The following is a 20628-nucleotide window of genomic DNA, read 5'->3' as shown; positions in this document are numbered from 1 at the left end:
TGATTTCATTTGATGATGTTTTCGAGGTTTTAGTTTCAATGGCTTTTATTTTGAAACTACCAGAAAATGTAATGTTTTCTGTTTTGTGCTCTGAAGCAGGAACATTTTAAACTAAAGATGTTTTAAATAAATGACATATTTGTATTATGTCCAACATTTATATATTTCATTTAAATGACTTTGATTTAAAGAATATTGAAGTTAGAAAATCTATTCATGAATATCAAACAAAAATGTGTAAAAATAAAAAATCATTCTTTTTGAATTGTTTCGATTTAAACAATTAAAAAAAGTAATTAAACCTTTCAATATGCAAATTCTTTCATTTAATTATTGAAAAAAATGTTCAACTTCCTAAAAGAATCCCAAAGATTTCCATAAAGAAATTCAAATTTTCCACCTTTTAATTCAACCATTGAATATTCTGATTAAATTGATCTGTGAATGTTGGAAAAACAACAGTGAAGTTGAACAATAAAGTTTTTTTTAATCTTGATAAATATTTGAAGGTATGAATGAGCCTGAAAACATGAATATATAACGTGTGTAAAACACATAGTCATGCATTTTTAAAGCCACGAGAGAGTTTTTTCTTTCTTTCCAAGAAGCTTTTCTTTTGTTTTAAGTGGATTCCGCCTCCAACGTGTTGACAACCTTCTCGTCCTCATGAATATTCACGAGCGACCGGTCTACCTCGGCAACGATATTTGATGATAATTCTCGGGGTTCACGCTCGGTTCTTATTAGCAGAACAAGGTTCACAACAATCTCCGGCGCAACAGTGATGCAAGAGGACACGTTCCACTCGTATTTGTTTGTTTCAGGCGGAGGGTTCTGAGCGAACACTGACTCATCAGAGCGTCTTTCATGAACGTGGGCTTGATCTTGACTCATTGGAGTTAAGAGTGCAGACACTCATCCATCCGTCCCACCGAGCTCCTCGCTTCTCTCATGCAATCCCTTCTTCTTTTTTTTCTTCTTTTTTTTTTCTGCTGCGCCGACACAACCGCCGCCACGATGTAATTCCCATTTTTGAAGACGTGATGGTTTCACGCGGTTTCGTCAGACGCGTGCCGGAGACGAGGAGTTCGCCGAGGAGCGTGGAGATCCAAGGTGACTGTCATGAGCGCTTGTTTGCCAATTAAACCTCTTGATGCACTTCTTCTATTCGTGGACGCGCTGACGAACAGCCGGGGCGACTCGCTCGCAGACGCCTCTGTTTTCCACCCGTGGAGGTAATTAAAGAACATTTATTTATGGAGCGCACCAGTTCCGGAGTTGCCGAGCAGCGACTGGAAGGTGATAATGAAGAAGATCTTAAGACTGGATGAAACAAAAGCGGTTTCTGCCTAATTAGACCGTCGTTCTGTCAACAAGCATCACACGCTGTCGTCGCTTCTTCTCTCTCCGACTCCAGACGCCACTCGCTCTCCAACTTCCTGCGTTCAGAACCGGATCAGTATCTGGTGAAGTCCAGTTACCGCTCAAGATGAAGAGTCACCAGAACCAACCACTGGAATCGTCAATAAAATGTATTTAAAGCGTGATTTCTTCAGTCAAATTGAAAACGTTTGAACAATTTAAGATGGAAGAATCCAGTGCACTTCTCTAAGTGCACTGCTTTACAGTACACTGTAAGACAGTGCACTACTTTCGAGAGGGTAGTACTGTCTCAAATCAAACTAGTGTTGTCACCATACCAACATTTCAGTGGTCAATACCAACACCAGTTAATTTTTTCGATACTTTTAGATACAACGCTGTCTCGCCTGCAGTTCATACAAAATTCTGCAGAGAATTCTGAGTCGCTCTAGTAGAAGAACTCACATTTCTCTGATCCTTACAATTCTGCAGCCAGAATTCTTAGCAGCTCTAGTAGAAGAACTCACATTTATCCGATCCTTAAAACTCTGCAGCAAGAATTCTGAGCCGCTCTAGTAGAATAACTCACATTTCTCTGATCCTTACAATTCTGCACCCAGAATTCTGAGTCGCTCTAGTAGGAGAACTCACATTTCTCTGATCCTTACAATTCTGCAGCCAGAATTCTGAGCAGCTCTAGTAGGAGAACTCACATTTCTCCGATCCTTAAAACTCTGCAGCAAGAATTCTTAGCAGCTCTAGTAGAAGAACTCACATTTATCCAATCCTTAAAACTCTGCAGCAAGAATTCTGAGCTGCTCTAGTAGAAGAACTCACATTTCCCCGATCCTTAAAACTCTGCAGCAAGAATTCTGAGCAGCTCTAGTAGAAGAACTCACATTTCCCCGATCCTTAAAACTCTGCAGCAAGAATTCTGAGCCGCTCTAGTAGAAGAACTCACATTTCTCCTTCAAACTCTTCACTGGCTGCCAGTTTCTTTCAGGATCATTTTAAAATTCTGGTTCTTACTTTCAGAGCTTTCTGATTAACTCTCTCTCTAAATAAGACTTTTATTTCGTAAAGTAATATAAAAGACAGTAATCTCATCATTAATGTAATATGTTTGAAATTGATCTCGTAAAACAAACTTTACTGTCGTAATAAACCTAATATATATCACTTTAATGATAAAAATATATATAATATAAACAACATTATTCTCACCATTCTACATTTTTTAATTAAATTGATTTTATCAGGAAATAAAAGTTGTTATAATATATATATATAAAACGTACTATCTTGAAAGTGAAAATGTAAATAAAGATGAAAGCAAACATTTACAAATACGTGCGATTCAAAGTCTGTCAACAAGCATCACACGCTGTCGTCGCTTCTTCTCTCTCCGACTCCAGACGCCACTCGCTCTCCAACTTCCTGCGTTCAGAACCGGATCAGTATCTGGTGAAGTCCAGTTACCGCTCAAGATGAAGAGTCACCAGAACCAACCACTGGAATCGTCAATAAAATGTATTTAAAGCGTGATTTCTTCAGTCAAATTGAAAACGTTTGAACAATTTAAGATGGAAGAATCCAGTGCACTTCTCTAAGTGCACTGCTTTACAGTACACTGTAAGACAGTGCACTACTTTCGAGAGGGTAGTACTGTCTCAAATCAAACTAGTGTTGTCACCATACCAACATTTCAGTGGTCAATACCAACACCAGTTAATTTTTTCGATACTTTTAGATACAACGCTGTCTCGCCTGCAGTTCATACAAAATTCTGCAGAGAATTCTGAGTCGCTCTAGTAGAAGAACTCACATTTCTCTGATCCTTACAATTCTGCAGCCAGAATTCTTAGCAGCTCTAGTAGAAGAACTCACATTTATCCGATCCTTAAAACTCTGCAGCAAGAATTCTGAGCCGCTCTAGTAGAATAACTCACATTTCTCTGATCCTTACAATTCTGCACCCAGAATTCTGAGTCGCTCTAGTAGGAGAACTCACATTTCTCTGATCCTTACAATTCTGCAGCCAGAATTCTGAGCAGCTCTAGTAGGAGAACTCACATTTCTCCGATCCTTAAAACTCTGCAGCAAGAATTCTTAGCAGCTCTAGTAGAAGAACTCACATTTATCCAATCCTTAAAACTCTGCAGCAAGAATTCTGAGCTGCTCTAGTAGAAGAACTCACATTTCCCCGATCCTTAAAACTCTGCAGCAAGAATTCTGAGCAGCTCTAGTAGAAGAACTCACATTTCCCCGATCCTTAAAACTCTGCAGCAAGAATTCTGAGCCGCTCTAGTAGAAGAACTCACATTTCTCCTTCAAACTCTTCACTGGCTGCCAGTTTCTTTCAGGATCATTTTAAAATTCTGGTTCTTACTTTCAGAGCTTTCTGATTAACTCTCTCTCTAAATAAGACTTTTATTTCGTAAAGTAATATAAAAGACAGTAATCTCATCATTAATGTAATATGTTTGAAATTGATCTCGTAAAACAAACTTTACTGTCGTAATAAACCTAATATATATCACTTTAATGATAAAAATATATATAATATAAACAACATTATTCTCACCATTCTACATTTTTTAATTAAATTGATTTTATCAGGAAATAAAAGTTGTTATAATATATATATATAAAACGTACTATCTTGAAAGTGAAAATGTAAATAAAGATGAAAGCAAACATTTACAAATACGTGCGATTCAAAGTATTTTTACCATCCTAGTCATAATGATTGAAGTTCACGTCGCGGATAAAAGTGCAAACAAACCTTGTTGAACGTCTTAATCGCGCGGAAGCTTCTCTGCTGCTCGTTCGTCATGATTTACGGCCGCGATTCAAACTGTCGGCTGAAGTGAGAGTGAAATACGATCGCGCCGCGATGTCGACCCACAGAGTTGAGGGATGATGATCGCGCCGGAGATTGATTTCACGATCGCGATGAAGAACGACGGCTTTCGTGGAGACGAGTCTCGTTCAAACCGACTCCGTTCTGCTCATTAACCACTTTTACTGTCCGCTGAAAACAAAGGTCGGACACTTGTTTAAAGTGATGATCAGCTTCTGTTGTTGAGATCATAGAGTCGAAGCCCCGCAGCTGTCAGGACCGATCATGGAAGTCAATGTAAGTAAGTAAGTAATATTTATTTATATAGCGCTTTTCCAGACCAGGGTCACAAAGCGCTTAAACAATCAAAACAATACTCAACAAAGTACATACTTTAAAGATCAAGATAATACTGAGAACAACACAGGAGTTCCAGAAAATCAAGGAAAAGCCTGAACAAATAGAAACGTCTTAAGATGTTTCTTAGACTTAATAAAACAATCTAAAACTAAAACCTTTTATCCAACGTATTTAAAAATCAGTGTCAAAGTTGAAATGTATTTAAAAAAGTACGAGTTTGATTCTTAAAATATATTTTTGACATCATCGTACACGAAAAATGGTGAAACGAGTCGTAGTTGATAAAATACCATCGAACTAAGATTGTAACGATACCAGCGTTTACTTTGAAATACACAACTTTAATGAATAAATTACTTCTCTATGTGCACTGCTTTACAGTACACTGTAAGACAGTGCACTACTTTCAAGAGGGTAGTACTCTCTCCAATCAAAATAGTGTTGTCACAATACCAACATTTCAGTTAATTTTTTCAAAACTTTTCGATACAGCGCTGTCTCGCCTGCAGTTCATACAAATTTCTGCAGCCAGAATTCTGAGCCGCTCTAGTAGAAGAACTCACATTTCTCTGATTCTTTAAACTCTGCAGCAAGAATTCTGAGTCGCTCTAGTAGAAGAACTCACATTTCTCTGATCCTTCAAACTCTGCAGCAAGAATTCTGAGCCGCTCTAGTAGAAGAACTCACATTTCTCTGATCCTTCAAACTCTGCAGCAAGAATTCTGAGCCGCTCTAGTAGGAGAACTCACATTTCTCTGATCCTTTAAACTCTGCAGCAAGAATTCTGAGCCGCTCTAGTAGTTTGAAATACACAACTTTAATGAATAAATAACTTCTCTAAGTGCACTGCTTCACAGTACACTCTAAGACAGTGCACTACTTTCGAGAGGGTAGTACTGTCTCAAATCAAACTAGTGTTGTCACGATACCAAAAATTTCAGTGGTCGATACCAACACCAGTTCATTTTTCAGTTACTTTAAAATACCATGGTTAAAAAAATAGTAATATTTACTTTAAAAGCAACTAAACAAGAAGGATGTGTCTCGCCTGCAGTTCATACAAAACTCTGCAGCCAGAATTCTGAGCCGCTCTAGTAGAAGAACTCACATTTCTCCTTCAAACTCTTCACTGGCTGCTCTAGTAGAAGAACTCACATACACAATAAATAATGAATACATTTATGAATAAATAAAACCAACAATCAGTCATTTTAGATCCAAATAGTGGTGACATTTTTGTCCATAGAGAAGCGAAAGTAAACAAACACAACAACTATTAAACAACAGTGTTGATCAACAAAAAATGTTTAATCAAAAACACAAACATTTGTTTTATAAATGAGCAAATAAACAGGAAAATCAACAAAAAATACGTGGAAACAAAGTTCTGCAGGCGTGTCAGTAGTAGAGTAGTACATGGAAGTAAAGACTTTAAATAAGAATTCTAAACTAAAACCTTTTTACCAATATATTTAAAAATCAGTGTAAACGTAGTTGTAAAAAGAAATAATTATATTTAATTCAAAGCAAATGTAATGTAAATATATTCAGTGTAAAGAGATTCACTTTTACAGAGAATTCCTTACAATGAATGTATTTACATTGAAATGACTTCATTGAATTGTTTATACTGAATATTTTACAATGTATTATTTAATTAAAACTAAATTTTTTCCTGCATTTAAAAAATATATGCAAATAATTTGATGGATTTTCAAACTCTGTGAGAACAAAGTCTGACTTTGAGGCTGTAAAAATGTGGAGTTAGAAATAAAGAATAAAATAATTTTAATAATTTTAATAATACATTTATTTTATTTTTTTAGATTAAAGTAGTATATATATATATATATATATATATATATATATATATATATATATATATATATATATATATATATGTATATATATATATATATATATATATATATGTATGTATTACTAGATTAAATTAACATTGATTACAAGATTAAAATAATGTAAATTATTTTTTACCAGATCAAAGTTGTTTATTTATTGTATAAATTACAAATACACATATATTACGATTATTAAAGTTGTATATCTTCTATTTACTACCAGATTTAAACCATATATATAATAATGATTACAGCTGGAGTGTAAAACATGATCATGATGAGGAACTTACTGCGTCTTGGAGAACATTTACTACATGTCAGGAGAGTTTTCACATTAGTTGTCATTTAAAAAATAATCAAAACTCTGATTTAAAGTGTCAAATCTATTATATATTTATATATATATATATAAGTCTATCTAGTATGTTTTACTGTCAGTGATTCGAATATAAATTACATTTATTATGATATTAAAGTCATAATAAAAGACAATTAAAGAGTCCGATATTTATTACATTTATTACGAGCTTTAAGTCATTTATATTACAAGTTTATTTCATAAAATACTTTTATCACAAGATTATAGTCGTAGTATTATAGCCTCTGTCAGGCTGTAAAAATATTATGGATTCCTGTTTGAAGTCTGGTCGCACACATGTAGTCCTCAGTACTTCAATCACACGACAGAATATATATATATATATATATGTATATATATATATATATATACACTGTATGTCACAGCAACATTATCGACAGCACTTATCAAAGGTATTTACTTGACTTTCTAGACCCGACTGGATCTGCGAGTAAAACGACGACGAGGTCGAAAACCTTCCTGACTCCTCGCTGACCTCACATGTCAGACGGGGAGAAAAAAGAAGTGAAGAGAAGAAAAGAGAAGAAGAGAAGAAGAAGCTCTTAACCCTCCCCCACAACCCCATCTGCCTCCTTCCGCCTCCAACAAGCGAGTCAATTAACCTAATGGAAGTGGCAATTAATTACGCGGGCAAACAGAATGATTAAGGAGCTGACAATCACGCGGTGGGAGGGGTTTAAGTGCAGCTGATTTGGAACTAATGACTTCCCGGAATCTCTCTGATCAATCAAGGAGACGAGGAGGAATAAGTGTGTGTTCGCTTTGCTTCTGGGATTAAAATCCTTCACTGATGAGCCAATCAGGGCAGAGATAACAATGAATATTCATGAGCAGCTCAAACACACAAATGAAGGAGGTGATGAGAAGGTTGTGGGTTCCATCCCATTTCTAGAGTGTGTGTGTGTGTGTGTGTGGGGGTGTGTGTGTGTGTGTGTGTGTGTGTGTGTGTGTGTGTGTGTGTGTGTGTGTGTGTGTGTGTGTCCTCCGTGCACTCTAGTTTCCTCCCAAAATAAAAAACACATATATAATGGGATAATTGTCCCCCATCCCTGGGTAGCTGGGACACGCTCTCGTCGGCGAGTAAGTGGAAGAGAATGAAAAACGTATTCTCTACACGTTCACTAATGATATTCCTTTGATTTATTTGTTCACGTGTCATTTAAAAAAAACAAACAAACAATCTCACTCCACTTCTCCAAATGTCAATCTCCTTTGCATACCTGTCAATCAAGCCGCCTCCGTCGGTGGAACATTTTTTACGACTGACGTCACTGTTCAAGACATGCACGAGTGAACAAATATATACTTTATTGTGTTTTTATACTCAATTAATCTAGTTTAATCCACTGTGACGATAACTATTCTGGTAACAACTACACAAATAAAACCATTTTAACATGGTTATTGTGTTTTCATAATTGTTTAATCCAGTTTTATCCACGTTGAGGATAAATATTCTGGGAACAACTACACAAATAAGACAATCTTAACATGGTTATTGTGTTTTATACTCGTTTAATCTAGTTTAATCCACGTTTGACAATAAATATTCTGGGAATAATTACACAAATAAGAGGATTCAAACATGGTTATTGTGTTTTATACTCGTTTAATCCAGTTTAATCCACGTTGACGATAAATATTCTGGGAACAACTACACAAATAAGAGGATTCAAACATGGTTATTGTGTTTTTATACTTGTTTAATCTAGATTAATCCACGTTGACGATAAATATTCTGGGAACAACTACACAAATAAGGCAATCTTAACATGGTTATTGTGTTTTATACTCGTTTAATCTAGTTTAATCCACGTTTGACAATAAATATTCTGGGAATAATTACACAAATAAGAGGATTCAAACATGGTTATTGTGTTTTATACTCGTTTAATCCAGTTTAATCCACGTTGACGATAAATATTCTGGGAACAACTACACAAATAAGAGGATTCAAACATGGTTATTGTGTTTTTATACTTGTTTAATCTAGATTAATCCACGTTGACGATAAATATTCTGGGAACAACTACACAAATAAGGCAATCTTAACATGGTTATTGTGTTTTTATACTCATTTAATCTAGTTTAATCCACGTTTGACAATAAATATTCTGGGAATAATTACACAAATAAGAGGATTCAAACATGGTTATTGTGTTTTATACTCGTTTAATCCAGTTTAATCCACGTTGACGATAAATATTCTGGGAACAACTACACAAATAAGGCAATCTTAACATGGTTATTGTGTTTTATACTCAATTAATCTAGTTTAATCCTCATTGAGGATGAATATTCTGGGAACAACTACACAAATAAGGCAATCTTAACATGGTTATTGTGTTTTTATACTCATTTAATCTAGATTAATCCTCATTGAGGATGAATATTCTGGGAACAACTAAACAAATATGACCATTTTAACACGGTTATTGTGTTTTTATACTCATTTAATCTAGTTTAATCCACGTTTGACAATAAATATTCTGGGAACAACTACACAAATAAGGCAATCTTAACATGGTTATTGTGTTTTTATACTCAATTAATCTAGTTTAATCCTCATTGAGGATGAATATTCTGGGAACAACTAAACAAATATGACCATTTTAACACCGTTATTGTGTTTTTATACTCATTTAATCTAGTTTAATCCACGTTTGACAATAAATATTCTGGGAATAATTACACAAATAAGAGGATTCAAACATGGTTATTGTGTTTTATACTCGTTTAATCCAGTTTAATCCACGTTGACGATAAATATTCTGGGAACAGCTATATAAATATATATTACTTACTTACTTACTTACAAATAAGGCAATCTTAACATGGTTATTGTGTTTTTATACTCATTTAATCTAGTTTAATCCATGTTTGACAATAAATATTCTGGGAAGAACTACACAAATAACAGGATCTTAACATGGTTATTGTGTTTTTATACTCATTTAATCTAGTTTAATCCACTTTGAGGATAAATATTCTGGGAACAACTAAACAAATAAAACAAATTTCACATGGTTATTATAGTATTTTGTACCTTTTTTTAAATTTAATTTTCAGGCATTTGTAGCTTCTTCCTGAGCTGCAGTGAATCTACTCCGGACACTCCGGTTTCCTCCCACAGTCCGACAACATACACATGTTAAGAATGTGCCAAAGAGTTTGAAATATTCCGTTAAAAACCTCACAAGTAAAGAAACTATCGGTCACTAACAACTAGTGGTACTAGTAAACTTCAACTAAACCCGTCACTAACTACTTCATCAACCCACTGAGTCACTTGTCCCATCATGCACCTCTCCCTCCGTCACCTCCATCCCAACTAACCATCAACCCTTAACTAGTAGCACGAGCTCCATCTTCTCAACTTTTCAAAGCTTGAGTTTGGTGTTCACGCGCCGCTCAGAGACTCGTGCGTGATGCGCGTGACAGTGAGTCGTGTCGCCTCAGAGACTCGCGCTGGCAGATTGAGATCAACACGCACGACAGTTGGACTCCATGGATCGTCAGTGGATTCGCTCGCGACTTTAAACGAGAACATGCGAGATTTGATCGTAAATCTTTGCGTTAAAAAGTCGCGCAAAATAAAGTCAGAAACTTCACTTCACGTTTATGGACGTTTAATGTTGTGTTAAATTGTTTAAAACAGAGGAAATAAATCAATGTTATGGATAAATGTAAAATAAATCAATATTACATTTAGTGTATTTTGTGTTAAATGTCGATTTTCAATTCGATCAAAGTTACTGTGAAGCTCCAAAAACCCCTAAATCTCTCCCAGAGATGGAGACCAAACGAGGACCATGAAGACTCTTACTGTGCTCCTCTGGCTGCCGGCTCCGATGGGACCCCTGAAGACCCCCTTGATGCTGCGCAGCTGTCCGTCACGCAGGTGGGTGGAACTGATCACGATGTAGTAACACGCCATTGGACCTTCACCCGTGGACTCGCAGGAGAAAAAAAGTTCCTCAACTCTTCCTCGCGCGCGCGACGAAGGAGGAGAAGATAAGAAACCTGGATCTGGACCTCCTCCTGAAGAGTGCTCGCGGTTCTCCTGCTCCTGCTCTCCAGCCTTTCATTCATCCCTCCATCCTCCCTGGAATCTTCTCGCTCTCCTCAGCACCAGATTCTTGCGCCGGACTGTTCTTCCTCCCTGGTCTCGGTCCAGTCTCTGGTTCTGCTGCCGCATGTGTCCTCCCTCCTTCTCTCTCTCTCTCTCTCTCTCTCTCTCTCTCTCTCTCTCTCTCTCTCTCCTCCTGGTCTGTGGTCCAGCTGAGAGGTTCTCCTCAGTTACCCGCCGTTACCATCTGCCCTTTTAACGCGTGGAGTGCTGACGCCAACTCTCTCCTCCTTCTTCCTTCCATCCCTCCTCCTCCTCCTCCTCCTCCTCCTCCTCCTCCTCCTCCTCTCCGCGAGCCGTTCACTCATCTCCTTTTTCTCCCTTCTTTCTGCTCGAGGTGAAGGAGAAAAGCGCCATCTACTGGTAGAGATGGAGAGAAAAGACCAAAAGGAACGACGGACCAGCGAGAAGATAAACTATTCTATGACATAAGATACAACTTTAAATAAATATATAAACTGCATAACATTTACATTGAAAAATCAAAATGTTCATTCATTTTATTACAGTTTTATTTTGTTTTTATCATTGGAAATGAATATATTTCCTGGTCTCTCAAAATGTATCTAAAAGGATCAATATAATATATATTAAATATATATATACTATTTATATATATATATTTATATTTGTAAAAACACAAACCCAAAGAAATTCTATACTAAAAAAAAAAGTTAAAACGAGAACAAACTGTATTTAATGGTTGAATTTATATGTTATATTTCTCTATGGAGATGAATACTGATGAGTATATTGTATTTAATCACCAGTTTCAATCTAAAAGTACACATACATTAAAACAGTATCTATTAAAACATGTGAAAACAAGTCAAATTGTTTATCAAATGATCAGTATCATACTGAGGGAAATACACTGAAAGAAATCTATAAAATAAGTTGAAATGCATTTAAAAAAGATCCATTATATCTTTCTTAAAATGTATTTTTCATTTAAAAATGGTAAAATGCATGAATAAAATAGTGTGACTCTATTGTGTCATCAGTGTGTGTGTTGTTGTGATGTGTGAATCTATTGTATCATCAGTGTGTGTGTGTTGTGATGTGCGACTCTATTGTGTCATCAGTGTGTGTGTGTTGTGATGTGTGACTCTATTGTGTCATCAGTGTGTGTGTTGTTGTGATGTGTGACTCTATTGTATCATCAGTGTGTGTGTTGTTGTGATGTGTGAATCTATTGTATCATCAGTGTGTGTGTGTGTTGTGATGTGTGACTCTATTGTATCATCAGTGTGTGTGTGTGTGTTGTGATGTGTTACTCTATTGTATCATCAGTGTGTGTGTGTGTGTTGTGATGTGTGACTCTATTGTATCAGCAGTGTGTGTGTTGTGATGTGTGACTCTATTGTATCATCAGTGTGTGTGTGTGTGTTGTGATGTGTGACTCTATTGTATCATCAGTGTGTGTGTGTGTGTTGTGATGTGTGACTCTATTGTATCAGCAGTGTGTGTGTGTGTGTTGTGATGTGTGACTCTATTGTATCATCAGTGTGTGTTTGTGTGTTGTGATGTGTGACTCTATTGTATCATCAGTGTGTGTGTGTGTGTTGTGATGTGTGACTCTATTGTATTATCAGTGTGTGTTTGTGTGTTGTGATGTGTGACTCTATTGTATCATCAGTGTGTGTTTGTGTGTTGTGATGTGTGACTCTATTGTATCATCAGTGTGTGTGTGTGTGTTGTGATGTGTGACTCTATTGTATCATCAGTGTGTGTTTGTGTGTTGTGATGTGTGACTCTATTGTATCATCAGTGTGTGTGTGTTGTTGTGATGTGTGACTCTATTGTATCATCAGTGTGTGTGTGTTGTTGTGATGTGTGACTCTATTGTATCATCAGTGTGTGTGTGTTGTTGTGATGTGTGACTCTATTGTATCATCAGTGTGTGTGTGTTGTTGTGATGTGTGACTCTATTGTATCATTCAAGATTCAAGATTCAAAGATTCAAAGTGTTTATTGTCATATACATCGAGAAACACGTTTCCCTATGCAATGAAATTCTTTCTTTGCCGTCCCTCCACAAATATCGGCGTAACAAAAAAATAAAAATAAATATATATAGCAAAAAAAAGTCAAGATAAAATAACAATAAAAAAAATAATAATATAAGAAAGGGAGGGGAACTGTACATGAGATGGATTTAAAGTGACAACAGTGCAGTGTTCAGCTGTTCATGATTCTTATTGCATCAGTGTGTGTGTGTTGTTGTGATGTGTGACTCTATTGTATCATCAGTGTGTGTGTGTGTTGTGATGTGTGACTCTATTGTATCATCAGTGTGTGTGTGTTGTTGTGATGTGTGACTCTATTGTATCATCAGTGTGTGTGTGTGTTGTGATGTGTGACTCTATTGTATCATCAGTGTGTGTGTATTGTTGTGATGTGTGACTCTATTGTATCATCAGTGTGTGTGTTTTGTTGTGATGTGTGACTCTATTGTATCATCAGTGTGTGTGTTGTTGTGATGTGTGACTCTATTGTATCATCAGTGTGTGTGTGTTGTGATGTGTGACTCTATTGTATCATCAGTGTGTGTGTGTTGTTGTGATGTGTGACTCTATTGTATCATCAGTGTGTGTGTATTGTTGTGATGTGTGACTTTATTGTATCATCAGTGTGTGTGTGTTGTTGTGATGTGTGACTCTATTGTATCATCAGTGTGTGTGTGTTGTGATGTGTGACTCTATTGTATCATCAGTGTGTGTGTGTTGTTGTGATGTGTGACTCTATTGTATCATCAGTGTGTGTGTGTTGTTGTGATGTGTGAATCTATTGTATCATCAGTGTGTGTGTGTTGTTGTGATGTGTGACTCTATTGTATCATCAGTGTGTGTGTGTGTTGTGATGTGTGACTCTATTGTATCATCAGTGTGTGTGTGTTGTTGTGATGTGTGAATCTATTGTATCATCAGTGTGTGTGTGTTGTTGTGATGTGTGACTCTATTGTATCAGCAGTGTGTGTGTTGTGATGTGTGACTCTATTGTATCATCAGTGTGTGTGTGTGTGTTGTGATGTGTGACTCTATTGTATCATCAGTGTGTGTGTGTGTGTTGTGATGTGTGACTCTATTGTATCAGCAGTGTGTGTGTGTGTGTTGTGATGTGTGACTCTATTGTATCATCAGTGTGTGTTTGTGTGTTGTGATGTGTGACTCTATTGTATCATCAGTGTGTGTGTGTGTGTTGTGATGTGTGACTCTATTGTATCATCAGTGTGTGTTTGTGTGTTGTGATGTGTGACTCTATTGTATCATCAGTGTGTGTTTGTGTGTTGTGATGTGTGACTCTATTGTATCATCAGTGTGTGTGTGTGTGTTGTGATGTGTGACTCTATTGTATCATCAGTGTGTGTTTGTGTGTTGTGATGTGTGACTCTATTGTATCATCAGTGTGTGTGTGTTGTTGTGATGTGTGACTCTATTGTATCATCAGTGTGTGTGTGTTGTTGTGATGTGTGACTCTATTGTATCATCAGTGTGTGTGTGTTGTTGTGATGTGTGACTCTATTGTATCATCAGTGTGTGTGTGTTGTTGTGATGTGTGACTCTATTGTATCATCAGTGTGTGTGTGTTGTTGTGATGTGTGACTCTATTGTATCATTCAAGATTCAAGATTCAAAGATTCAAAGTGTTTATTGTCATATACATCGAGAAACACGTTTCCCTATGCAATGAAATTCTTTCTTTGCCGTCCCTCCACAAATATCGGCGTAACAAAAAAATAAAAATAAATATATATAGCAAAAAAAAGTCAAGATAAAATAACAATAAAAAAAATAATAATATAAGAAAGGGAGGGGAACTGTACATGAGATGGATTTAAAGTGACAACAGTGCAGTGTTCAGCTGTTCATGATTCTTATTGCATCAGTGTGTGTGTGTTGTTGTGATGTGTGACTCTATTGTATCATCAGTGTGTGTGTGTGTTGTGATGTGTGACTCTATTGTATCATCAGTGTGTGTGTGTTGTTGTGATGTGTGACTCTATTGTATCATCAGTGTGTGTGTGTGTTGTGATGTGTGACTCTATTGTATCATCAGTGTGTGTGTATTGTTGTGATGTGTGACTCTATTGTATCATCAGTGTGTGTGTTTTGTTGTGATGTGTGACTCTATTGTATCATCAGTGTGTGTGTTGTTGTGATGTGTGACTCTATTGTATCATCAGTGTGTGTGTGTTGTGATGTGTGACTCTATTGTATCATCAGTGTGTGTGTGTTGTTGTGATGTGTGACTCTATTGTATCATCAGTGTGTGTGTATTGTTGTGATGTGTGACTTTATTGTATCATCAGTGTGTGTGTGTTGTTGTGATGTGTGACTCTATTGTATCATCAGTGTGTGTGTGTTGTGATGTGTGACTCTATTGTATCATCAGTGTGTGTGTGTTGTTGTGATGTGTGACTCTATTGTATCATCAGTGTGTGTGTGTTGTTGTGATGTGTGAATCTATTGTATCATCAGTGTGTGTGTGTTGTTGTGATGTGTGACTCTATTGTATCATCAGTGTGTGTGTGTGTTGTGATGTGTGACTCTATTGTATCATCAGTGTGTGTGTGTTGTTGTGATGTGTGAATCTATTGTATCATCAGTGTGTGTGTGTTGTTGTGATGTGTGACTCTATTGTATCATCAGTGTGTGTGTGTTGTTGTGATGTGTGACTCTATTGTATCATCAGTGTGTGTGTTGTTGTGATGTGTGACTCTATTGTATCATCAGTGTGTGTTTTTGTTGTTGTGATGTGTGACTCTATTGTATCATCAGTGTGTGTGTGTGTTGTTGTGATGTGTGACTCTATTGTGTCATCAGTGTGTGTTTGTACAAAACTCTATTTTAATAAAAATATTTTCATTAGAAAATGATCTTAAGCTCCGCCCACTGAAAACATTTTGTTGTTCTGGAGATGAAATCTTGTTGACCATAACCACACCCACTCTGCTGTGATTGGTCAAGCATGCAGGTTTGTCACCGCGCGTCATCAATCCTGGGAAGTTTCCACATCCAAGGGACTCATTGTATAAACAAAGCAGGGCGTGATTACAGCTGGAGGAGGAGTGAAGCCATTATTACATCATAATAGACTCTCGTAACCTCTCGTTCGTCCAGATTCCAGATCAACTTTATAAAGTTATAAGTTTAAAACATGGTCATGATGAGAAGTTACTGCGTCTTGGAGAACATTTACTTATTACTTATTATTTAGAAATAATCAAAACTCTTATTTAAAGTGTCGAGTCTGTATGTTTTACCGTCACAGTCGAAATAAATCCTGAACTTGTTTCGATAAGAACTTCGATCATTTTCCATGTCCAGGAATTCTGACCATGTTTTCATGAACTTGTATTTATTGTTGGTTTTAGATGCTTTTGTTACAAGTGACTTTGTGGAGGTTGGTGATCATCCCTTCATCACTTCATCCCTTCATCCCTTCATCACTTCATCCCTTCATCACTTCATCACTTCATCACTTCATCACTTCATCCCTTCATCACTTCATCACTTCATCACTTCATCACTTCATTACTTCATCCCTTCATCACTTCATCACTTCATCACTTCATCAACTCATCACCTCATCACTTCATCACTTCATCACTTCATCACTTCATCAACTCATCACCTCATCACTTCATTACTTCATCCCTTCATCACTTCATCACTTCATCACTTCATCAACTCATCACCTCATCACTTCATCACTTCATCACTTCATCACTTCATCAACTCATCACCTCATCACTTCATCCCTTCATCGCTTCATCGCTTCATCACTTCATCCCTTCATCCCTTCATCACTTCATCAACTCATCAACTCATCACCTCATCCCTTCATCCCTTCATCCCTTCATCCCTTCATTACTTCATCACTTCATAAACTCATCACCTCATCACTTCATCCCTTCATCGCTTCATCGCTTCATCGCTTCATCACTTCATCACTTCATCCCTTCATCCCTTCATCACTTCATCAACTCATCAACTCATCACCTCATCCCTTCATCCCTTCATCCCTTCATCCCTTCATCCCTTCATCCCTTCATCACTTCATCCCTTCATCGCTTCATCGCTTCATCGCTTCATCACTTCATCACTTCATCACTTCATCCCTTCATCAACTCATCAACTCATCACCTCATCCCTTCATCCCTTCATCCCTTCATCCCTTCATCCCTTCATCCCTTCATTACTTCATCACTTCATAAACTCATCACCTCATCACTTCATCCCTTCATCACTTCATAAACTCATCACCTCATCACTTCATCCCTTCATCCCTTCATCCCTTCATCCCTTCATTACTTCATCCCTTCATCCCTTCATTACTTCATCACTTCATCACTTCATCACTTCATCCCTTCATCCCTTCATCCCTTCATCACTTCATCACTTCATCCCTTCATCCCTTCATCACTTCATCACTTCATCCCTTCATCCCTTCATCCCTTCATCACTTCATCACTTCATCCCTTCATCCCTTCATCACTTCATCACTTCATCACTTCATCCCTTCATCCCTTCATCCCTTCATCCCTTCATCACTGATCCTCATACGATCAGGTTGACAGGAGATTGTCAAACTCCCAGAGTCCCACCCGGATTTGAGCGAGCGTCGTCGGGCGAAGATAAACAATGGAGCGAGGATTGTACAGTAAGAAGCTAATCTGATGAATTTCCTACTCCGGGTCTCCGGAGCCAAACTGTAATGCGTTTAAATCCGGCTGATAAACTCATTTGCAGGCCTGCGCTCATCCGTACGCTGGTGTTTACACAGCACTTCGCTGTTTGTGTTGACGTTAACAATTAGGTTCTGCTCGTCTCAATGTTTCACGTTTAAAGTGGGTTTTTCTACCGGCTCGGATGATCCCGGAACTCTTGATGAACCACGGAGACTAAATACAGTCAGAAGAATCGTCACGTCGACACACATGGTGTTGATGAAGGAATTCTGAGCGGAACTGTCACTTTAACGTCGTGCGTCAGCAGGTCCGGCCCGGGAGACCCTGCAGATGGGACGGCTGGTGTCGTCACCGCCAGACTGTTAAATGTCACGCGAGCACCAGGGGAGACCCGGGCGACTTCAGAGCAGATCCTCCTCCATGATCCGGGACCGAGCGAGAGCCAAAAAGGCCAGAACCCCCCCGACACGGTCCGGAGTCAGACGCCGGGTCAATATTGAGCTATAGAGTGTTTACTGGACCTGAGAGCGGGTTCATCCGCGTGAAGACGAAGAGCAGAACATCTCGTGATGAACGATTGAATGAGCTTCAAGGTCCGCGACCTTTTGGATAATCGACGACCTTTATAGAACTGGAAGGAAGCGGTTCTGGTTTGGAAGAACTTATCTGGGCCTTCTGTGCTTCTGGCAGCGACACAGGTGCTGCTCCTGAAGGACGACCCACTTCTGCTGACACCAGCCTCACTCAGATCCTGATGACGGCGCTGGTGTGAGATGATCAGAGACACAGATGCTCAGCAGGAACATCACCATCACAGAAACACCTTCTACGACCAGAGGATCAAGTGTTTCTACAGAAATTAAACATCTTAGTCGCCTGCGGTCACTGGTATCCTATCGTTTTAGTGGCACGTTCTATTGGATGGTGTCAATCAAACTCGTCTCTGGGTCAAGGTGACCCGAAGGTCCGAAAACAAATGTGTTTGAGGTATCCTTTGTGTTGTCTTTGGGACAAGGTGACCAGAAGGTCCGAAAACAAATGTGTTTGAGGTATCCTTTGTGTTGTCTTTGGGACAAGGTGACCAGAAGGTCCGAAAACAAATGTGTTTGAGGTATCCTTTGTGTTGTCTTTGGGACAAGGTGACCAGAAGGTCCGAAAACAAATGTGTTTGAGGTATCCTTTGTGTTGTCTTTGGGTCAAGGTGACCCGAAGGTCCGAAAACAAATGTGTTTGAGGTATCTTTTGTGTTGTCTCTGGGTCAAGGTGACCCGAAAGTCCGAAAACAAATGTGTTTGAGGTATCTTTTGTGTTGTCTTTGGGTCAAGGTGACCAGAAGGTCCGAAAACAAATGTGTTTGAGGTATCCTTTGTGTTGTCTTTGGGTCAAGGTGACCAGAAGGTCCGAAAACAAATGTGTGTGAGGTATCCTTTGTGTTGTCTCTGGGTCAAGGTGACCCGAAAGTCCGAAAACAAATGCGTTTGAGGTATCCTTTGTGTTGTCTCTGGGTCAAGGTGACCCGAAAGTCCGAAAACAAATGTGTTTGAGGTATCTTTTGTGTTGTCTCTGGGTCAAGGTGACCCGAAGGTCCGAAAACAAATGTGTTTGAGGTATCCTTTGTGTTGTCTCTGGGTCAAGGTGACCAGAAGGTCCGAAAACAAATGTGTTTGAGGTATCCTTTGTGTTGTCTTTGGGTCAAGGTGACCAGAAGGTCCGAAAACAAATGTGTGTGAGGTATCCTTTGTGTTGCCTCTGGGTCAAGGTGACCCGAAAGTCCGAAAACAAATGTTTTTGAGGTATCTTTTGTGTTGTCTCTGGGTCAAGGTGACCCGAAAGTCCGAAAACAAATGTGTTTGAGGTATCTTTTGTGTTGTCTCTGGGTCAAGGTGACCCGAAGGTCCGAAAACAAATGTGTTTGAGGTATCCTTTGTGTTGTCTTTGGGTCAAGGTGACCCGGAAGTCCGAAAACAAATGTGTGTGAGGTATCCTTTGTGTTGTCTCTGGGTCAAGGTGACCCGAAAGTCCGAAAACAAATGTGTTTGAGGTATCTTTTGTGTTCTCTCTGGGTCAAGGTGACCCGAAGGTCCGAAAACAAATGTGTTTGAGGTATCCTTTGTGTTGCCTCTGGGTCAAGGTGACCCGAAGGTCCGAAAAAAAACATGTTTGAGGTATCCTTTGTGTTGTCTCTGGGTCAAGGTGACCCGAAAGTCCGAAAACAAATGTGTTTGAGGTATCTTTTGTGTTCTCTCTGGGTCAAGGTGACCCGAAGGTCCGAAAACAAATGTGTTTGAGGTATCCTTTGTGTTGCCTCTGGGTCAAGGTGACCCGAAGGTCCGAAAAAAAACATGTTTGAGGTATCCTTTGTGTTGTCTCTGGGTCAAGGTGACCCGAAAGTCTTAAAAAACAAATGTGTGTGAGGTATCCTTTGTGTTGTCTTTGGGTCAAGGTGACCAGAAGGTCCGAAAACAAATGTGTGTGAGGTATCTTTTGTGTTGCCTCTGGGTCAAGGTGACCCGAAAGTCCAGACAAATGTGTTTGAGGTATCCTTTGTGTTGTCTCTGGGTCAAGGTGACCCGAAAGTCCCAAAACAAATGTGTTTGAGGTATCCTTTGTGTTGTCTCTGTGTCAAGGTGACCCGAAAGTCCGAAAACAAATGTGTGTGAGGTATCCTTTGTGTTGCCTCTGGGTCAAGGTGACCCGAAAGTCCGAAAACAAATGTGTTTGAGGTATCTTTTGTGTTGTCTCTGGGTCAAGGTGACCCGAAGGTCAGAAAACAAACGTATGTGAGGTATCCTTTGTGTTGTCTCTGGGTCAAGGTGACCCGAAGGTCCGAAAACAAATGTGTTTGAGGTATCCTTTGTGTTGTCTCTGGGTCAAGGTGACCCGAAAGTCCGAAAACAAATGTGTTTGAGGTATCCTTTGTGTTGTCTCTGGGTCAAGGTGACCCGAAAGTCCGAAAACAAATGTGTTTGAGGTATCTTTTGTGTTGTCTCTGGGTCAAGGTGA

General features: G+C 38.4%; 1 protein-coding gene across 1 annotated transcript in view; it reads right to left on the bottom strand.

The window, feature by feature from the left end:
- znf804a (zinc finger protein 804A) overlaps positions 1-11064 on the bottom strand; it is a 94119-nt gene extending 83055 nt beyond the window's left edge. Inside the window, exon 1 of the mRNA XM_087801954.1 lies at positions 10629-11064. Within this exon, the coding sequence (XP_087658080.1) occupies positions 10629-10739 (111 nt within the window). The 5' untranslated portion in view covers positions 10740-11064. The remainder of the gene's footprint in view (positions 1-10628) is intronic.
- Between the last annotated feature and the right edge of the window lie 9564 nt (positions 11065-20628).

Source organism: Callionymus lyra, chromosome 11 (genome assembly GCF_982586985.1).
Source record: "Callionymus lyra chromosome 11, fCalLyr1.hap1.1, whole genome shotgun sequence".
Classification (NCBI taxonomy): Eukaryota; Metazoa; Chordata; class Actinopteri; order Syngnathiformes; family Callionymidae; genus Callionymus; species Callionymus lyra.
The sequence above is the reverse complement of the archived record's forward strand: the minus strand, read 5'-3'. Positions and strand labels throughout refer to the sequence as shown.